Raw genomic sequence first — 19,653 nt, forward strand, 5'->3', positions numbered from 1 at the left:
ACAAAAGTCGTATAGAAATCTGTTGCATTTCTATACATTAATAATATAGCAGAAAGAGAATTAAGAAAACAGTTGCATTTATAATTGTACCAAAAAGAATAAAATAACTAGAAATAAACTTAACCAAGGGAGTGAAAGACCTGTACACTGAAAACTATAAAACACTGGTGAAAGAAATTGAAGATGACACATACAAATGCAAAGCTATATCCTGCTCATGAATCGGAAGAATATTGTTAAAATGTTCATACTACCCAAAGCAATCTACAGATTCAATGTAATACTTACCAAAATATCAATAGCCTTTTCCACACAACTAGAATAAAGAATCTTAAAATTTCTATGGAACCACAAAGACCCTGAACAGCCAAAGCAATCTTGAGAAAGAAGAACAAAGCTGGAGGTGTCACAATCCCAGACTTCAAGATATACTACAAAGCTTTAGAAATCAAAACAGTATGGTACTGGCATAAAAAACAGACACACAGATCAATGGAAAAGAATAGAGTCCAGAAATAAACCCACACTTATATGGTCAATTAATGACAAAGGAGACAAGAATATATTAGGAAATATATTGGGGAATATACTGGGGAAAAGATGATCTCTTCAATAAATGGTACTGGGAAAAGTGGACAGATACATACAAAAAGAATGTAACTGGACCACCTTCTTATACCATACATAAAAATTAACTCAAAATGGATTAAGGGACTAAATGTGAGATATGAAACCATAAAAATCCTAGAAACGTAAGTAGTAATCTCTGACATTGCGTTAGCAACATTTTTCTAGATAAGTCTCCTCAGGCAAAAGAAACAAAAGCAACAATAAACTATTGAGACTACACCAAAATAGAAAACTTCTGCACAGCAAAGGAAACCATCAAAAAAAAAAAAAAAAGGTGACTTACTGAATGAGAGAATTTATTTGCAAATACAGATTTTCAATATTAATCCCTTATCAGATATATTAAAGAACTTACACAACTCCACACCAAAAAATCATTGATTTAAAAATGAGCAGAGGACCTAAACAGACATTTTTCCATAGAAGACATACAGATGGCCAACAGACATGAAAAGATGTTCAATGTCACTTATTATCAGGGAAATGCAAATCAAAACCATAGCAAGATATTAGCTTACATATGTCAATATAGCTCAAATCAAAGAGACAAGAAATAAGTATTGGCAAGGATGTTGGAGAAAAGGGAAACTTCATGCACTGTTGGTAGAAATGTAAATCAATGCAGCCAATATGGAAAACAGCATGGAGGTTCCTCAAAAAATTAAAAATAGAAATACTGTATGATTTAGTATTTCTACTACAGGGCATCTACACCCCCCAAAAAACAAAAACACTAATTCAAAAAGATATATGCACCTGTATGTTTATAATAGCATTATTTACAACAGACCTAAGATATGGAAGCAACCAAAGTGTCCATGGATAGATTAATGGATTAAGAATATGTATATACATACAATGGAATATTAGTCATAACAATGGATGAGATTTTGTCATTTGCAACAACATCCATGAACCTAGAGAGCATTAGGTGAAGTGAAATTAGTTGGAGAAGGACAAATACAATATGACTTCACTTATAAATGAACACACAAAAAAAGCAGGAACAGACCCATAAATACAGAGAAAAATGTGGTATTTGCCAGAGGAGCAGAGTTGGGGAGGGATGGGTGCAATGGATGAATGGGGGTGGGAGATACCAGGCTTCTAGTTATGGAGTGAATAAGTCATGAGGATAAAAAGTACAGCACAGGAATATAGTCAGTGGTATTATAGTACCACTTTTGTATGGTGACAGACAGTGTCTATACACTTGTAGTAAGCATAGTATAACAGAGTTGTCCAATCACTATGTTCTACGCCTGAAACTAATGTAACACTATGTGCCAACTATACATCCATTGAAATAAATAAACCAATTAAAAAAAAACAGATTAAACCCACTTACCATACCCACTATGGGCCTTTTAAACCACCCCCCTCCGATAAAAGGCTGTGTTTTCAGAGCAGTATATTAATATCACTTCTCATTATCCTAATTTCTCCTCATATAATTCATAAAGAATGATATCTTAAATATAATGCAGAAAACTGTTAGACACATATGTAACTGGGTAAAATAATTCACTATCCTAACCCAAAATTAACTCTTCTTTCATTAGAGAAATGAGAATTACAAGAAGAAATGGATATCATTAATCAAGGGCTCATAAGAGGTCTTCAGCATAATGCATAGTAAAACCAGTAATTTTAATTAAATTAGTTTTAAATTTGAGCAGTTATTCCCTGGCTTTTTATAATTGAATACATTCTTCTGCCTACTCTGAAACATTTTTTGAGTAGACATAGAGTAATACCCTCTAAATCTTTTCCTTTCTTCCTGGTCACTTATTTTCCCATTGTGAGATGTAATCCCACTACAATTTTATCACATATTCAAATAATTTCCAAGCACTCACAGTGTACACAGTCGCAGATTAGGTAGAGGTTTCCTATCTTTACTTCAAAACACAACTCAATTAGATGTAATCAATAAGTCTTTAACTTCCACCTAGTACCACTTCATGTTCTTGCAAGAGTTGTTACTTTCACAAAGATGACTCCTGACATTTAGAGAATGATCTAAGCTGATCTGAAGTTTTCTTATTGACTCTTCCCAACATTCCAAGATAGCAAGGACTCTATGATTAACTCCACCTCTCCCTAAAACCTGCTCCTCCTGTAGTCATTGGCAACACATTTTTTCCACCTGTTTAGGTTAAAAACCCAGAATCTTATGTTACATATCTTGTTCTCTGGATCTCTTAGATCCAGCCTCCTCCAATCTGCCATCATCTTTTGGCAACAGCATTTTTGAAATCTATCCATTATTTGACCTCACTTTCTCTACTGTTACCACAAGGCCCAGTCATCAGAATATCTTGCTGGATTGTTGCAGTATCTTCCTCTAACAAACTACTTTTCTTCTCATTCCCTTTTACTTCTTTGGTCTATTCTTTTTTTTTTTTTTTTTAAGTTCAGTTAGCCAACATATAGTACATCATTAGTTTTTGATGTAGTATTCAATGATTCATTAGTTGCATATAACACCCAGTGCTCATCACAACATGGGTTTCTTTGGTCTAAAACAGAAGCCAGAATTATCCCATTAAATGAACTCAAATAATGTCACTTTTCTTCTCAACATTGTCCTGCAGTCCCCCATTTCAATATGGGTAGAATCCAAGCTATTAAAGTGGCCTTCAAGGTCATATACTCTGATCCCCAATTGTTCTGATTTTTCCTTTGTTCACTCCACTTCAAAATACTGATTCCTTGCCTATTGCTGAGACAGACCAGTCATGCCTACACTTCAAGGACTTTGTGCTTATTATTGCCTCTGCCTAAATGTTCTTCCCACAGAAACTGTAAGGCTTGGTCCCTCATCTCCATCAGATCTTTGATGAAATACTAATATTGTACTGAAAACTTTCCTTTTCAAATTGAAACTCCATTCTCACCCTATTGCCTTACTTTGCTATTCTTTCCCTGTTTTATTATTTTTTTCATATAGTCATCACCATCTAACAAATATTTTCTTCTAGGTTTCCTATCCCCCACCCCATGCTACATTCCAAACACCTGAAACTGTGTCTGGCAAATGGGTATTCCATAAATATTTACTAAATATTATTGAATAATTGAAACTTTATAGATGAGGAAATAAGAGATGACAAAGCTTGTCCAAAGACAAACTGGGGCACAATGTCTAGTATAGTATCCAACTCTCCAGGCCTTCCACCTATTCATTCTTCCATGGAAGAGTACCCAAACAATGATATTGGCAGGAGAGTGGAATTTAGGGACATAATAGACAAAATAAACATTAGCTAAACTGCTACACAAATCTTATGATCTCTTCCTCTTACTGTGCTTCACTGGTATAATCAGGATCATCCTTTGCTCAGAAAACATTCACAATCTAATTTGTGTTTATTGCTTTCTATGTATAAAGTACTGAGTTTTCATTAAAGATCATCTCCCTCATTAATAGTACCAGCATTTTTGAGGCTTGACTTGTGTTTGGTAGGTATAGAGCTGGTATCTTAATACATAATCTCTAATCTACAAAAAATAATATGTATGTATATGGTAGATGCCACCATCCTTTACATATGAGGAAACAAATACAGAAAAATTTTTTGTGAACTTGGGTTCACAAAATTCATATCTGATAGAAATGGGCTTCAGTCCATGTGACACATAACATCTAGTCTTCTTTGACCAGGTAAATCTACCACAGTATTTTCAAGTATGAGTCATGTGACCAAAGGAGTAATGAGGTGAATTTCCCTAAGCCACAAAAGAAAAAAAAAAAAGTCACACTAACTTCTAATCTTGCAATCATGATTCACATGAGATATGAACTAGGCAAGAATCAGGGACATCATCTACTTACTCATTTTCTTGCCAGCTACATGTTCAAAGAAGACTTGATTAAATACAACCTATAGTTCTCCTTTCCCCTAGCCACACTATATACTGCTTGCTATTTATTCACATAGTATGAAAAGACTATTCAAAATTTCTACAACTTAGCTTTTTACTCCACCATATAATGGGTACCATGATATGATGTCAGGCTGACTGATACAAATTTTAAGAACCTAATATGCTTTGCTACCCTCATCTACACCATCTGATACATACTATTTCCTGTATCTCCTGTTCAACAACTAGTTCAACTACTAGGAGCAGCAACATCTTTTGCAACATTGCAAAAAGCACAAGACTACCCATCAGAGAAACGGGCTCCAACCTTGCTTGTGCCAACCACTGACTGTGAAAGTTTTGGACACTATAGTAACCTCTCTGAACTTCTATTTCTTCAGCTATAAAGTGGGGTTAATAATACCAATACACTTCCACCAGTCATTGAGGTCCAAGTGAGAAAGTAAACTTAAAACACTTTTTTAAATTTAAAAATGTCACTATAAAGTATTATTAATAATATGATACCTTTTGGGAATCCTTTTAGAGTATTTATCATAATTTATTGGATCACCTGGGTAATGTAGGCCTAAGAAACTCCGCAAAGGTAAAAGTATTTCAATAAATGCCCAGGGTAGTGTGAGAGTACCATAAGCCCAAGTAAGACAAGAACAAGGTACTTCCAAAAGAAGGGAAGCTTTCTTCTTCCACCTGACAGTGGACATTGCTAAAGATAAAGCATGGCTGCAGAAGTCTGGTTCCAATCCCACTTTTCCCATTTATGGTGAATGGTCAGGAAATAGGATTCTCAAAAAATACAACACAGGAACCCTCTGTTTGGGATCCAAAAACTGGCTGTGGAATGCAGTCCAAAAAGAGATGCAGATCAACCAGAAAATAAAGATAAACCATTCTTGCAAGAGGAACAGCTAACTCATTCACAGAGCTTTCCTTAGTGATTCCAGCTTAAGTTTGGTTACATTACTTGCAGCATCATATAGTTACTTATCTGCTACTTTATCTTCAAAAGCTTTGTATATATGTGAAAGTCTTATCTCCAGAGCTAGACTTCTGGATATATATATGAACAAGTACTTCTGGCCCTTTACTGGTTATGTCCTCCACAGAGGCTAGCACTACATAAGCCATATTGGGATTTGGTCTACATATACCAGTGTTTAGTCAGTTGAATGATGGCTTTTTAGTTCAGGCTGCCTCTTAAATTGACCTATAAAAGACCAGCCTACTGATAAAAGTTGATTGATAACTTCTCTTTATTGGGTTAATATACTCTGGATATTTTCCAGGTTCAATACATATTGAGCATCCCAACCAATTAGATCTTTCGTATACGTTACACCATTTAATCCTCACACACACAAAAATAAAGTATTATATTACTTTACTCTCACTATCCAATAGATGAGGGAACTGAGGCTTAAATTTCTAGCTAATAAGACAATTACAGAAATACAAGTGTATGACTTCTGTTCCTGGTGTATTTAGGAATATACTGCAGCTCCAACTGCTTTTGAATAAAATAAGAATAAAGGCCATTTAAGGTAGTTCCCCTGAGAAGCCAGGATGCTTCCCCTTACATATGCCTGCCAGGGCTTGACCTGGTTTGAAACCTTATCATCTGTTTCTCCTGGAGTGACTATACTTTAGGGGAAATGCAGCAAAAGCACCAGAGGGTTCACTTCAATCTAAAACTGGAAATATGATTTATTTGGTTAATAAAGAACCTCTATGGATGGACAACATATTGTGTGTTTCTTTGTAAAAGAGGTTGAACTATGCAAGAAACTTTCAAAACCAGAGATTAAAGGACAAAGCATCCTCAAAAGACTAGAAATGCATAACAGTATTGCCAAAAATCACAGAAAAATATTAGTGGTTTCTTTGAAAGAAAGCATCAAATCTATGAAATTGGAAAACTTCTTTGAAAAAAAAGGACTTCACAAACGTTCATGAAAATGACAACTTTTAACCAGTGAACAAAGATAAACATTAAAGGGTTTGAGAGTCTGATACAGTATCTTGCCCCTACTAAAAATCGTACTTAATATTAAGATGAAAGCTTCCTCAAGGCACAATCCCGATCTTAGAGTCCCTGTGAATCTAGCCTTTGACAAAGTTAAATCACCTCCATATTTATTATAAGATGTAAAGGCTACCTCATTATTTCTTTACCTGATATACTAAAAAATGCCAAGGCAAATTCTTCAAATGCACTACAGCTACACCTTTGAAAGAGTGATCTCTGTTATATCTGGAGTCACCACCTGTTAGAGCTCTCCAAACTTCTTTTAAAGAAATTAATGCTAAGCTACGAAACATAATCAGTTTCTACCTACCACTTGCTTGGTTTCAAGGGCTCACCCACTAATTTCAGCATTATAAATATTACCTCAAAAACACCTGCATAAGTCATTTGAATTTCAAGGAAACCATTGACTTGATGCACATCTTAATATTACTTTGTTAAGGAAAAAATATGCTTAGCTTTTTTCATATTTTAAAAAAATGTACTTGTTATAAGGATTTAAAAATATAGAAAGAATGGTTAAATATATAATATGTGAAAAGGATTTGTTTTAAAAAAGTGTTATAAAAACAACTGAATTATTTTAACCTTCAAAACCCTTGTTTATAAAAAGCAAGAAACTGAAGAAATTTTACCTTGTTTAAAACTTTCTTTTGAGCAACATTCTCACCAAAGCCCTTAATCGCCTCTAATAGTAGAAATGCCTGCATCTCTAAGACAGGAAGATTTATTTGGGGTAAACAAGAAGAGAGGTGGATGGAGACCTTTAAAAGGTATATGAAGGCTATGGCCAGAGGAGGACTGTGATGGATTCTCAGGAGTCTTGTCTCCAGGAAAGTGCAAATACACACCCTGCTGCCATTCTGGGAATGGACATTTGGCAGATGAGTCTGGACCATTTTATCGGTCAACTCCCACCTTTCCAGAAGGAATAAAAGACTCCATTTCAAATAGTATGTACATTCTAGGTGAAGGGTCAAGATCAACCAGATCTATAGTTCTCATCCAGGGGCAATTTTGCCCCTGTACCCCAGGATACATTTGGCAAGGTCTGAAGACATTTGATTGATTGTCACTACTGGAGACGGAAAGTTGCTACAAGCATCTATAGAGGAGATGCCAGAGATGTTGCTAAATATCCTGCAATGGACAACTGCAACCAGCTCCCCAAAACTGGGAATTATCCACGCTAGGTTAGACTAAAATAGCCTAATGCAGCAAGCCAAAAAGGGTTTTCTAGGAAAGAGTCCAAACTGACGTCAAGCACTGGAAAGCTTTCACCACAGCTCATAAGGCTCTCTTCCCTCCGCTTCCTAGACCAGTATTTTTCAAAGTGTGATCCATGAGCCCTCTGCATCAGAAACATTTAGGAATAGAATTGTACATTCCTGATCTCAGATGTGGTATTAGAACTGTGGAGGCAGAGCTCAGAATTCTCAGCAAATATTTATTTGCTTCCCATGTGATTCTTTATAGATTGTAATGTGAAAATCACTACTTCATTTCTCTGTTGAGGTCATTCTCTTCTGTACTGCAAATATCACTTCTTTGTGAGTGATTCCTCCAGGACTCCCCATGACAACCTAATTGAATCTCTATAAGGGTACAGACCTTGGCTGATTATTCACTACTGTACATCCAATGGTTTAATTGGAGTAGACATGATGAAATAAAACAAGTGGCATCTACATCATCAAAAATAATGTCATCTTTTGGGAGAGACAAGATAAGGAAAAATAGAATTAGCTACCCATTTATTTAGTACCTCTCCATCCTGTACACTGTGCTAAGTGTGTGACACATGTTAACACATTTAATTCTAACAAAAGCACACTGAAGTAGATACTAATATCACTCTCACTTTGCAGCTAAGAAAAATGGGCTTCAGTGAAGTCAAGCAACTTGCCCAAGATCACAAAGCAACTAGTAAAAGTCAGAATTCTATTTGTGTTCCATTTAATGAAGGGTATACATGGGCAAGAACTACCACTCCATGCCTAACTCTCCCATTTTTTCAGGTTTCCTATATGATGTAAACAGAAGCTGTTGGGGTAGGGGGACAGATGTTCCTGGGAAATCCCCTTAAAGGGTGCTAACACAGCTAGGAAGCACACCATTTTGCCCTCACACTTCTTTTCTTCTTCCTGTATGGAAAATAGAAGGAGCACAAGCAGTCATCTTGGACCAAAAGATGAATTTGAGAGTAGAAGCCTCACACTAAGTAGAGCAGACCATAAATCAGAAGGACTCTGGGTCCTTGATGATTCTGAGTTCACTATATTGGCCCTGAACCACAACTAGACTTAGTCTATATGACAGAAAAATAACTCTCTCTTTGGAGGTTTTATCATATGGAGCTGAATCTGTATCTAATAAAAATATGTGAAAGACTGTACAGATTGTTAATACTATTGTTGGGCATTAATAATTTAAGGTAGTTAATTAAAACACAATATTTCACATCTAGATATAATTAACATTTTAATGTATCATAACCTTCATGTGAGAAAGCAAATGAACTCTGTCACTGTGGCCCTTACTTTCAAGTTCCTTTTTAAAATAAATTATTGATTTGATTAATTCAGCTATTTTGGAAGAAATTTTGCATGTTTCCATACTATAATCTTAGAAAACAGTCTATGTAATGTACTAGAAAATTTAACAAAGTAAGTTACAAAGGAGTTAAGTAAGCTAGAAAAAAAATTAGGAAGCTGATTTATTAAGCACACATTATGTGCTTATTGTGCAAGGAATCAGGGAAAAATTCAACATCCAGACACATTCCCTACCCTTATGGAGTTCGCAGAGTAGTTGGGAGACATATAATTAGATAAGTTCTTACACTGCAGTGTCCTACTAGGAATGACACAGAAAACACATCATGCTGTGGGAGAATGTCAAGGGAGTCTTCTTGGAAAGCACTATAGTATGTCAGTCACTAACTCTGTGACCTTCAGGAAGTTACTTCAATTCTCTGAACTTCATTTTCCTAACATTTTTAATGGGGATGACAGTGTTTCCTCCAAAGGATAACTGTTAAAAACATTGCATACTGCATTTAAAATACCTAGCACAGTGCCTGGAACATACTGAGCCCTCATTGTATCTTGGCTAGTATAATAATGTTATTTACTACATGCAGTTGTCCTATTGTCCCTCTAAATGTACTGCTATTCTAATTTATAAAGTAAAAACAAAAGTTCAGAGATTAGGAATGTTGCCCAGTATCACCCAAATTGTAAAAGAGTCAGTTTCTGAATTCACATCTAACAGCAATACATTGCTTATAATTTTAATATCTACCTTAAGAGAATATGGTGTACTTGAACATATTTTTCAGACAGCTGATATCAAAACCATGTGGCTGTTACTGTTCTCTGCTTGACTTTTATTGATGTAAAATGCAAGGCCTTATTCAGGTAAATAATTTTGCCTGGCACGTCCTCTAAGAACCACTCAAGGTCATTTTTGCCTGGGTTGGTGTGATACAGTCAGTAACAGAGCTACACATCCTTAGTAAAAAATATCTAAGCATTTTTTAAAAAAGATCTTTAGGTCACCATGCCAAAATCAATTTGCTCAATGAATGGCAGGCACTGGCATTTTGCCAGTCAACTGCTTCTAGTACGTGACAGGATCACCATCTCTGCCACAGCAATTACTGCAATTATCTGCACAGAGGTGAGTATGGAGAAAAAAAGCCAGGTTCCTTATCACTTAACTTCTAAACAAAGTTTTCAAAAAACAAATACAAGAGATTCTGGCAATTTGAAACAGGAGAACTGAGTGCAAAACAGTTAGGGGGTTGAATAAAAAATGGATTTTCCTTGCTCTGATCTGAGGGCCACCTTCTTCCAGATCAGGGTTCATTCTCATGTCTTAGTCAAATGTGAAATACCTCTCTAGTGCCTTTCTCTTCTTGCATCTTTGAACACTTGTGTAACGTTTACATAGACTGATGGGTAGAAAATAATAGTTTTTGTCCATGAAGAAAAATACAGAAGAAAAAAAAAAGTCACTTCCAAATGATTGTTGATTTAGATGATTTGTATTTTTCAACACAGGCCATATAGATTAGACTCTATATTGGCATGAATGTTTGATTTTCCAGTCATGATGGTAATGCTAATTTATACATTTATTTCTCTTTCAAGAAGTTCCCCTAATTAAAATGTAAAAGTAGCCAAATAGTTCTACCAAAAATACCACCCAGAAATAAATATTGCTCTGGACCATTGTAAAACAACTTAGCCCTAAACTTCATTAACTCCTTGTATAGGAGCATAAAAATGAAAGATGCAAGACGGTCCCTTAAATGTTTATAGTCTCATGCCTTTCCTTCAAGGAGATGTAATAGCATCACTTGGCGATTCTTTACACTTAATAATCACCATTCTTATAATGGTTTTTAGGCTTAGTCATAAGCATAAAAATTTAAGCCAATTTTCTCAGGAACATTCTTATATTACCTTTAAATCCTATTTTTCCCAAGTCTTTTATTCTTAATATTTTAATTCTTTTTTTTTTTTTGAAGCTTTTTCCAAGAACACAGAAACATAATGAGTCAGTTTTGTTGCCTTGTAGAGATTCTAAAACCTGGGGGTAGGGTGGGGTATTTGGTTACAGATTCTAAAATGTACTCCCCACAATACTGATTTTAACAGGTCTGCATTTTAGCCACAGCTCTGCATTTTAGCAGTCTTCTCCCACCACTTGATGGGTTTGGCATGCAGATGATCCTTTGATCATTGTGAGAAACACTCATTAAAATCAGAATAGGTCAGAAAATTTTCTTTGCTATCCAGACCCCACTTTTTACTTGTCTTACTTCTAACTCCACTTTTTACTTTTCTCCATCTTTCCACCCATCTCTGACATTTTCAGGTCCAATCAGCACAGAATACATCTATACCTCAAAACTATGGGCATTCTGTTCCTCTCCTGAGCTAATCCGTTCTCTCCTCTTCTACCTGGAAACTCTCATCTACTTATCCATGAAGGTTCAAAAAAATATTACCCCCTTTATGAAGTTTCCTCTTCCTCCTTCTCTTCAGGAATGCCCACATCACCTTGTATATATTTCTGTTACAGTGATTATTAAAACCTATAATTACTGTTACAGTTACTGATTATGGGTCTGTTTTCCATGCTAATTCCATGTCCATTCACAGGACAGTAAATATCACATATTATTTACTCAATAAACACTTGAATTATAATCTGATATAGAATCACCTCTAGAGGTGCCAGCATTTATCATTGTTCTTTTGAGACAAACATAATTCTAATATCTCTAATATTCCTTTAATAATTTATACTGTTTGACAAAATTTTATCTAAGTTCTACTTGAATTTTGGGAAAAATTATTTCTAAGAGAACACAGACTGATCATGCTATTTCATCATTCCCATATATACAAATTTTGCTTTTGAAAGTGATTTCCTGAGATGGCATATTCTAGAAATTCATTTTTATGCCATGATAGGAAATTAAGAAACATTTTACTGGATGATGTAAACTAAGTCTTTAGAATCTAGGATAGGTGAAAAAGCAGTTCTACTCATGGAATTCCAGTCTATTAGAAAAGCCAAAGTAATAATTTAGAAGGAATTTGGATGGCAAGAAATACAAGAAATAGTGCTCTCTAAGTGATGCAAAGTATACACTGCAAATCATCTATGAATCTACAGCACCAGAGAAGCTTTCAAACATAAGTGTGCTTTGTTGTCAATGTGGGCAAATCATGCCCAGATGAATACCCTCTTTCCAAGTGCACTGGGGAAGGAAACTTATATAATCATGTGAGGTTTTAGTGATTAAGCCTTCTCAAAATTGGCTGTTTGAGAGCAAAGTCTGACATAATTCCTGCTCAGTACACAGAGAACCTTCTGTTTGCTTTGGAAAATTGTCCTGCTTACATGGATTCTCTAGCTTATGGGCATTTCTTCACGGCCATCAATATTTCTAAATTTGTCAATGGTAACATAATCCCCTTCCACTTCTGTCAGAAAATCAGAATGTCTCAGAGATAGAGTCTCCTGTCCCTAATTCCTTCCCTTTTATTTATTTCTCTTCTGCTGGCTGTGAGTGAGGATATGACCTTTTTTATAACTGAGAAAATGGCTGCCTGATTACATCTTAATAAATAATCTTTACACTTCACTCGCTTGCAGCCTCCTCAAAACTTCTAAACAGGTCTATCATATATTATAAAGTCAGCAAATGATTAAAGGGAAGGGCTCAGAAAGGTATGGGGCTGGATTATATGTAAATATTTTGATGTGTGGCTTTGATACATGGCACATCTAAACACAAGACCTCCTCTGCAAGATTTACAATTCCATGGTCTTGATGACCTGAAATGCTTCCCTGCTCTCCTTATGTGCAATAACACAAATCTAAACCACTGCTGTGTTCTAAGTGAGCTGAAGCTCTCAGATTCTCAAAAAGCCTTCCCAGTGCAATCCAGTCTACCCAACACCACAAGAATATATATTAGTTCTTTAGGCATGTACTGCCTTCACCTCTAAGTTAACATTTGGCACATGTCTAGACACCCAAAAAGGTTGCATATTCCTCAAGAGCAGGAGCCAGGCCCTATATGTGTTCTATCCCATATAACACATACCTTAATACCCACCAATTCTCTACTTATCAACTCTTACCAATACCACAAAAGAATTCCTACAATACCGCATAAGTAGTTTTTAATTTTACATTCCCAGTGATATCTAGATCCATCTATTACCTAGTAGTTAAGGATTTTTTTAATCTCAAAATATCAGAACAACAAAATTATGGAGTTAAAAAAACAAATCAATCTTCCAAATCAAGACATAGCTAACTAGGGGTACCTGGGTGGCTCAGTCATTAAGCGTCTGCCTTCAGCTCAGGTCATGATCCCAGGGTCCTGGGATCAAGCCCTGCATTGGGCTCCCTGCTCAGGAGAAAAGCCTGGTTCTCCCTCTCCCACTCCCCCTGCTTGTGTTCCTCTCTTGCTGTCTCTCTCTGTCAAATAAATAAATAAAAGCTTCCCCCCCCCCAAAAAAAAGACATAGCTAACTAACACAGGTTTGACATTGTCCATTTAAAAGAACAGAGCCCGCTCGTTAAACAAGTAACACTACATCAAATATAGGGTACATTCTGAAACCTACTTTGGACTGAACTTTTCTTTCTGGTCTATAGAATGCTATGTCTCATACAAAAACAATGTCTCATCAACTATTCAGTCTTTTTCCCATAAGCAATTTCTTAAAAAATATATTATAAAACCACACAATTTTAGAGCAGGGTACTTTAGGATATATCCTGTAGATAATCAATCACCACTTTACAAAGAAAACTGAAGCGCAAGAGATCTAAGTAATTTTCTTTCAGTTACCTAATTAGTGACAGAAATGAAATTACTATTACCAGTGTTGAGACCCCAAATTAATTCAACTTCTGTTACACTTCATTGTTTTATTTACAGCACAATATGTAGTATTTTTAAATTAGAATTTTAATACATACAAATGAATTAAAAAATAATGAACGCCACTATAAATGAAACATGCACATGAAGATAAACAAGTGCATGCACAATGCATTCCATGATAGACTCTCTGAATTTGCACAAGTGCACAACACAACTGTTCTTAACTCACGAAGTTAAAGATGATTGTTTGTAAATATGAGCATTTCTTACCTGGCAGCTGTATGAGGGGTTGATAAAAGACATCAAAAACTTGAGCTATAGTTAGACATTAGATTTTTCTGGCACTGAAGGTTTCCTTCTACCTGAGTTTGAGGGGCTAGCATTTTTAAAGGAAGGCAGGCCAAAGACTTGAGAGAGATCACCCAAATATATAAGACTTTGGCATTGTTCCCCAAATTGCAATATGAAGTTGACTATAGGTGATTATCACCTAAGTCTTCCTATTGGCCAGTTATGCTCTATTTTTCATTATTGTACCTGAAATCTCTACCATTACAGTCACTTCTTTAAGTTAGAAAGTGTAGGTGGGAAAATCACTTCAGAACTTGCCATGCTACTTCACCCCAGGTAATGAAAAGAACAGGATTAGCTCTAGTGCTTTTGAGCTCTAAGAATGCATAACTTGGTGGGGCAGGAGGGAGAGAGGTTTCTACATATAACAGAAAAGCTAATGATGAGAAAGGACTCTTCCTTTTAAACTGCCTCCAATGTTCCAACACCAATATCCACACGCAGTTAACTAGGGATGTACACTTTGAAGAAAATGAATGATATCCTCTTAACATATTTCCTAATACCCATGATCCACACCAAGAAGCTTTTATCCCACCCCATGAAAACTAAGAGGGCCTCAAATTCTGATGGTCAAACCCTTTTAAAAACACCCATCCTGATGCTTCAACATCCTTTAAAGATTTAACCACCTCCATGAACTTCCTTTGCCCTTTTATATAAAAGCTGACATCTTGACAGTTTTAATAGGTACCCTGGAGAGAACAAGGCAAGTGGAGGAAAAATGCTCACTCCAGTTGATTTTTTTCTTTCTAAATACTAAGGCATACAAAAGGATTAATCAGTATTATAGAAACCAAAATGAAACAAAGAACAGTGACATTTCACAGCTCTTAACTACAAAGAAATCTTACAAAACAGCATCAGTGTTATGACATACAACATCAACAAAAAAGTTAGCAAATTTGGTTGTGACACCTTGAAATGGCTGCACCCTTAATCTTGCAAGAGTGGTGACTCCTTTGTTTTAAATATTTTTTTCTTTACATTAGAATGTTTTCATTTGTTTACATCAAAACCAAGTTTGTTAATTCTTTATATATCAGTTTCTTCACAATTTAACCCCACAATTTTAAAAGAGCAGACTGATTCTCTGGGCCAACATCAATAAAGGATATTTTGTGACCCTGGAATCTTTCAAATGAAGAAGAACACATTCTCTTAACTAGCCTTCCTTAAAGAAGCTCACCAAAGAACTAGAGAATGGATTCATTCCACATATGCAGTGACTTTCAGTCCCAATGGGAAGAAAGACTAAGAAATAAAGGAATGAAATACCATTTCTACATCTCAAGTTTAGATCATGCTTGAAGAATATGTCTGTGCTGTGGAATTCTCAAATCATACAAAGAATAAATACGTAGATCCTTTGCCCAAAGTTGGTTAATAGTAAATAAAGAAGACTTGAGTGGTCACATCTTTACTTCTTTGAATCCCCATCCACCTGCTTTCAAAATTAATATTTACAATGAGACAGATTACATTAGAAAGCAAAGTTACTCACCATGGAGGAATCACTGCTTCCACTCCCGATCGGAGCTCCCTCAGCACAGGTTGGGAGGTGGGTAGAAAGTTGACTAGCCCTGCCCCCATCTATGACATCACAATCTACCTCATAAAAGGTAGTGAAAGTGCTCTGAACTCCTGTCTGATTTCCGAGAGATACAGAAAAGAGTGAGTGAGAGAGAGAGCAAGAGAAAAATAAAAAAACGTACCCTATTGGGAAGGGATTAGGGAAGTGGGTCATTGGGTGAAAGAGGCATATGAAGGAATTAGGTGCTGAAAGAGATATGGGTGGGCATCTGTGATATTAAGCAGCCCGGCCATATGAATTCCTCATTGGCTCTCTTGAACAGATAAATGGACCATCTGGGAGAAGGAGAATGAAGAAGCACCCTGCCTTGTCAGGCATTGTCAGGGACAATCATAGTGGAGTTCAAAGGGGATGAAACCCCTGTTTAAAGCATTGAAGATCACCAAGAGAGAAAGCAAGGGCTGCAGCTCTTAAAGCCTGGAACGGTATCTGGGGAATCTCAGATGTCTTTCTTGGAAGTTCCATTGCCCTGCTGTGTGACCTTCATCAAGCCCTTGGCCTCTGCATCTCCAGCCAGTACATGGTACTAAAAGGATACTTACCTCTTTTACTGGAATCACTGAAGAACTAATGCATTCATTGTTGCTACAACTGCAACTCTTTTTACTCTTCCTTTTTGTACCCAAGGAGGGGCTGTGTGACAGGCACATTTTAAAAGATAAGCCAATAACCAATGCCTATTTCTACTTCTTAACATGTTATCTTCAGCATAAAATATTAGTCAATCTTGACCAGGTTTTCTGTGTGTATGGAATATAACATATATCTAAATGGGGTTATTAGAGCCCACCTTCAAAATCGAAGAAAAATCAAGATTTCTATAACCATAGGGTCCCTACACTGCCACAGTCAAAGGTCAAGTTTAAGTGACCCAGTGATTCTAACTGACCAAACATTTGTGCCACATGCAGGAAAGCTAAAGTCATATAGCTTTATTTAACCTCTGAGTCCATTTGCGGGGGTGGGGGGGGGTGGGGTGGCGGGGGCGGGGAAGTAAATCAGGCGAGATGGGAGAATAATATGGAGAACACTAAGATCTTTTTTTTAAATGGAGATTTAGAAGTTAAAAATGATGACCCACTCAAAGTTGAGTGGGTAGTATGATAAAAAGGGGTGATATTGAAGGGCAGGTAGGTCCAGAAACCATCCACATGGAAGCCAGATTTTTATCTGCCTGGTGGGATATATGAAAAGTGAAACCCACTCTTTCCACAGAAAATATTTTAGTAAAAGTAATAGCTTACAATTCATGGCATCATAAATGGGTAAAGCTCAAAGAAAGCTTGTTTCTATATGCAGATAAAAATATTCTTTATTTAAGATTTTTTCTTATGTTTCAAGCAAATATAATTCTATTTTTAGTCCTGCCATTCTTAGCTCACTAATATGTAAGTGTATTAAATAATCACAATTTAAAAATTAAGCAAAATAGGCAGGTTAGGAGCATTTTGAAACACAGATGCTACTAAATTCAAGCTGATAATGGATTTGGCAACATTACTCCCATCTTTCACTTCAAAATAAATGTTAGAGACATTTAAAGAATGTCTTTAGAGAATTATAGACAATAGAAAAGAAAAAATATCTGGAATTTATGAAGAAAAAATGGAATTTTTCTTATACTTGACGTTTTCTGTGCTTATTAGAGGAAGCAGTGATACTCTGTATGTTTCCCTCTCTGTATTATTATATTTCTATTTTCAGTAATTCTAAATCTAAATTCAAATTCTACATTCAACAGCTCATTTTCTGTGAATTTTCACAATTAATGGCCCTATGAAGCCTTATTTTCTTCCTATTTTTACTTATTGGATCATTGACTAGTTGGCTTATCCTTGCTTTTTTATGTTTTATAATGATCCCATTTGTTTTAGAAATTAGGCATCTCCTACTTTACCATTATAGGGAATGTGCTATTCATTTACCATTATTTCTCAGTTTCAAAAATTATTCTTATGTATTAGAAACTTATTTGTGTCATCTCACCTTTCATACAAAATTTAAAGTTCATTATTTTAAGATTACTGATGGCAATTGTTCATTCTTCCAATAAACACCTTAAAAATTTTACTACCCAACAAAAAAGGTACACATCTGCCAATGTTAAGAAATCAGAATAAAAATGGAGTTAAACACTTAAATATTGAAATAAAACTAACTTATAATCTACTGATATTTCTTATTATCTACTGCTTATTTGGAAATGGAACATGACTTCAGGAACCCAATGCAAAACTAGGCTGCATCAAAAGGATGCAGAGTGGTGAACTGTGCTGACTTTTTAGGTGAATTTAGTATGATTGATTGCAATAATGTCTTTAGTTATATTAGTTAAAAAAAATTTCTTTGACACAGAATGCAATGCCAGGATCAGATAATTTCCAACTCTTCTTAGGATCTAGCCTCTTGACATTTTTATGAAAACTAAGTGTCACTACAATTATGGGGTTGATTCATACTTTCTATGATATCATATAAATGGATGAGTTAGCCTTTCAAGACAAGGTATGAAGTGATTGTAAGATTTCAGTCAAGAGACCCCATTATTGAAGTCATGGTTATAACTTTATTCTGATCAGAGACGTAGAATTGGTTTCAAAATTTTGCTTGTTGAAAAAGTGTTTTTATTTGACTTAGTGCAAAAGATAAAGAAAAGTCAGGTGGAATAATTTGTACATTCCGAAAGAATAATCTGGAGGTGTATTTATAAATTAATTAATCGTGGAAGACACGATCAGGCAGTTGGCATGCAATCTGACCAAAATGTTATTATTGAAGAGAAATATCTCAGCAAGACAGAATCCAAATAATTTTGATAGCAACAGATTTAAACTGGGAGTTCCTAGATAAAGAGATTCTATTTTGAGTTTCTTTTATCATAATGTCTCATACATAGAACCTTGGACTTAAAAGAGTACATGGTTCGTATAAGATGCTGCTGACTGGAACTTCTCCAGGAACTTCTCTAAGTTGAGAAATAGATTTGCAGAAGGAAATGGATGAAAGAGGTCAAGATACAGATTGTGCAGATTTGACAGAAGATCTAGCCAGAGTTCCAGTCAAGTTCATTATCAGCAAGGCATCTGCACAGATGAAGGTGTTCAGAGAAAAGCAATAAAATAAGATATAGTATTGATGATGAAAGAAAAGATTAAAGTCTAAATTAAGTAAGACTTGCCTTCAAGGAAATTGGATTAGGATGAAATATTTGAAATATATTTATTGCCCACAAAGAAAATGACTGTTCAAGATAGAGTAAGACAATCTGTTCTGAAGCAGTAAAAGAAATCTGAACTTAAGAAAACTACACACTGCCCATCCAGAAGTCTTTCCTACTTGTAAGATACATGGGCCATAACATGGCACATATTTCTCTCCTAAGGGCTGTGATAAAAGCCGTATTTCATAAATCATTTAAATTAAGCTGGAGAAAGCATTTGACAAAATAATCTGTAGGGAAAGAAGGAGAAGATAGTAAGTTAAACACACTTTTATTTCTAGAATATAGTAAATCAAGAACAACAGTGAATACACAGAGATAGCCATCAACAGACACCCTGCTGTTCTTGCTGAGAGAGCTAAACAGGATGATGAGAAACTAAATGAAAAAAAAAAGAAAACCCAATGGACTACACAATCTAACAAAAGCACAATGGACAGAAAAATTTATCCTCTTCATGGAAATTATTTGCTATTAGAAATAAAGGACTTTGAATACCTTCTCCCAACCAATATTTAGC

The 19,653-nt window shown here is 35.5% G+C and overlaps 1 protein-coding gene across 6 annotated transcripts in view; it reads right to left on the reverse strand.

Moving 5' to 3' along the window:
• Positions 1 to 19,653, reverse strand: part of CTNNA2 (catenin alpha 2) — a 957,367-nt gene that overhangs the window by 14,872 nt on the left and 922,842 nt on the right. For 2 of the 6 annotated variants that reach the window (XM_035001187.1, XM_035001188.1), the window contains one exon: positions 15,824 to 15,967. The exons of the other annotated variants lie outside the window; for them this stretch is intronic. In XM_035001187.1, coding sequence (XP_034857078.1) covers positions 15,824 to 15,967 — 144 coding nt within the window. The remainder of the gene's footprint in view (positions 1 to 15,823; positions 15,968 to 19,653) is intronic. 6 annotated transcript variants of the gene reach the window in all.

Source organism: Mirounga leonina, unplaced genomic scaffold, assembly GCF_011800145.1.
Source record: "Mirounga leonina isolate KUSES-001 unplaced genomic scaffold, KU_Mleo_1.0 Mir_125, whole genome shotgun sequence".
Lineage (NCBI taxonomy): Eukaryota > Metazoa > Chordata > Mammalia > Carnivora > Phocidae > Mirounga > Mirounga leonina.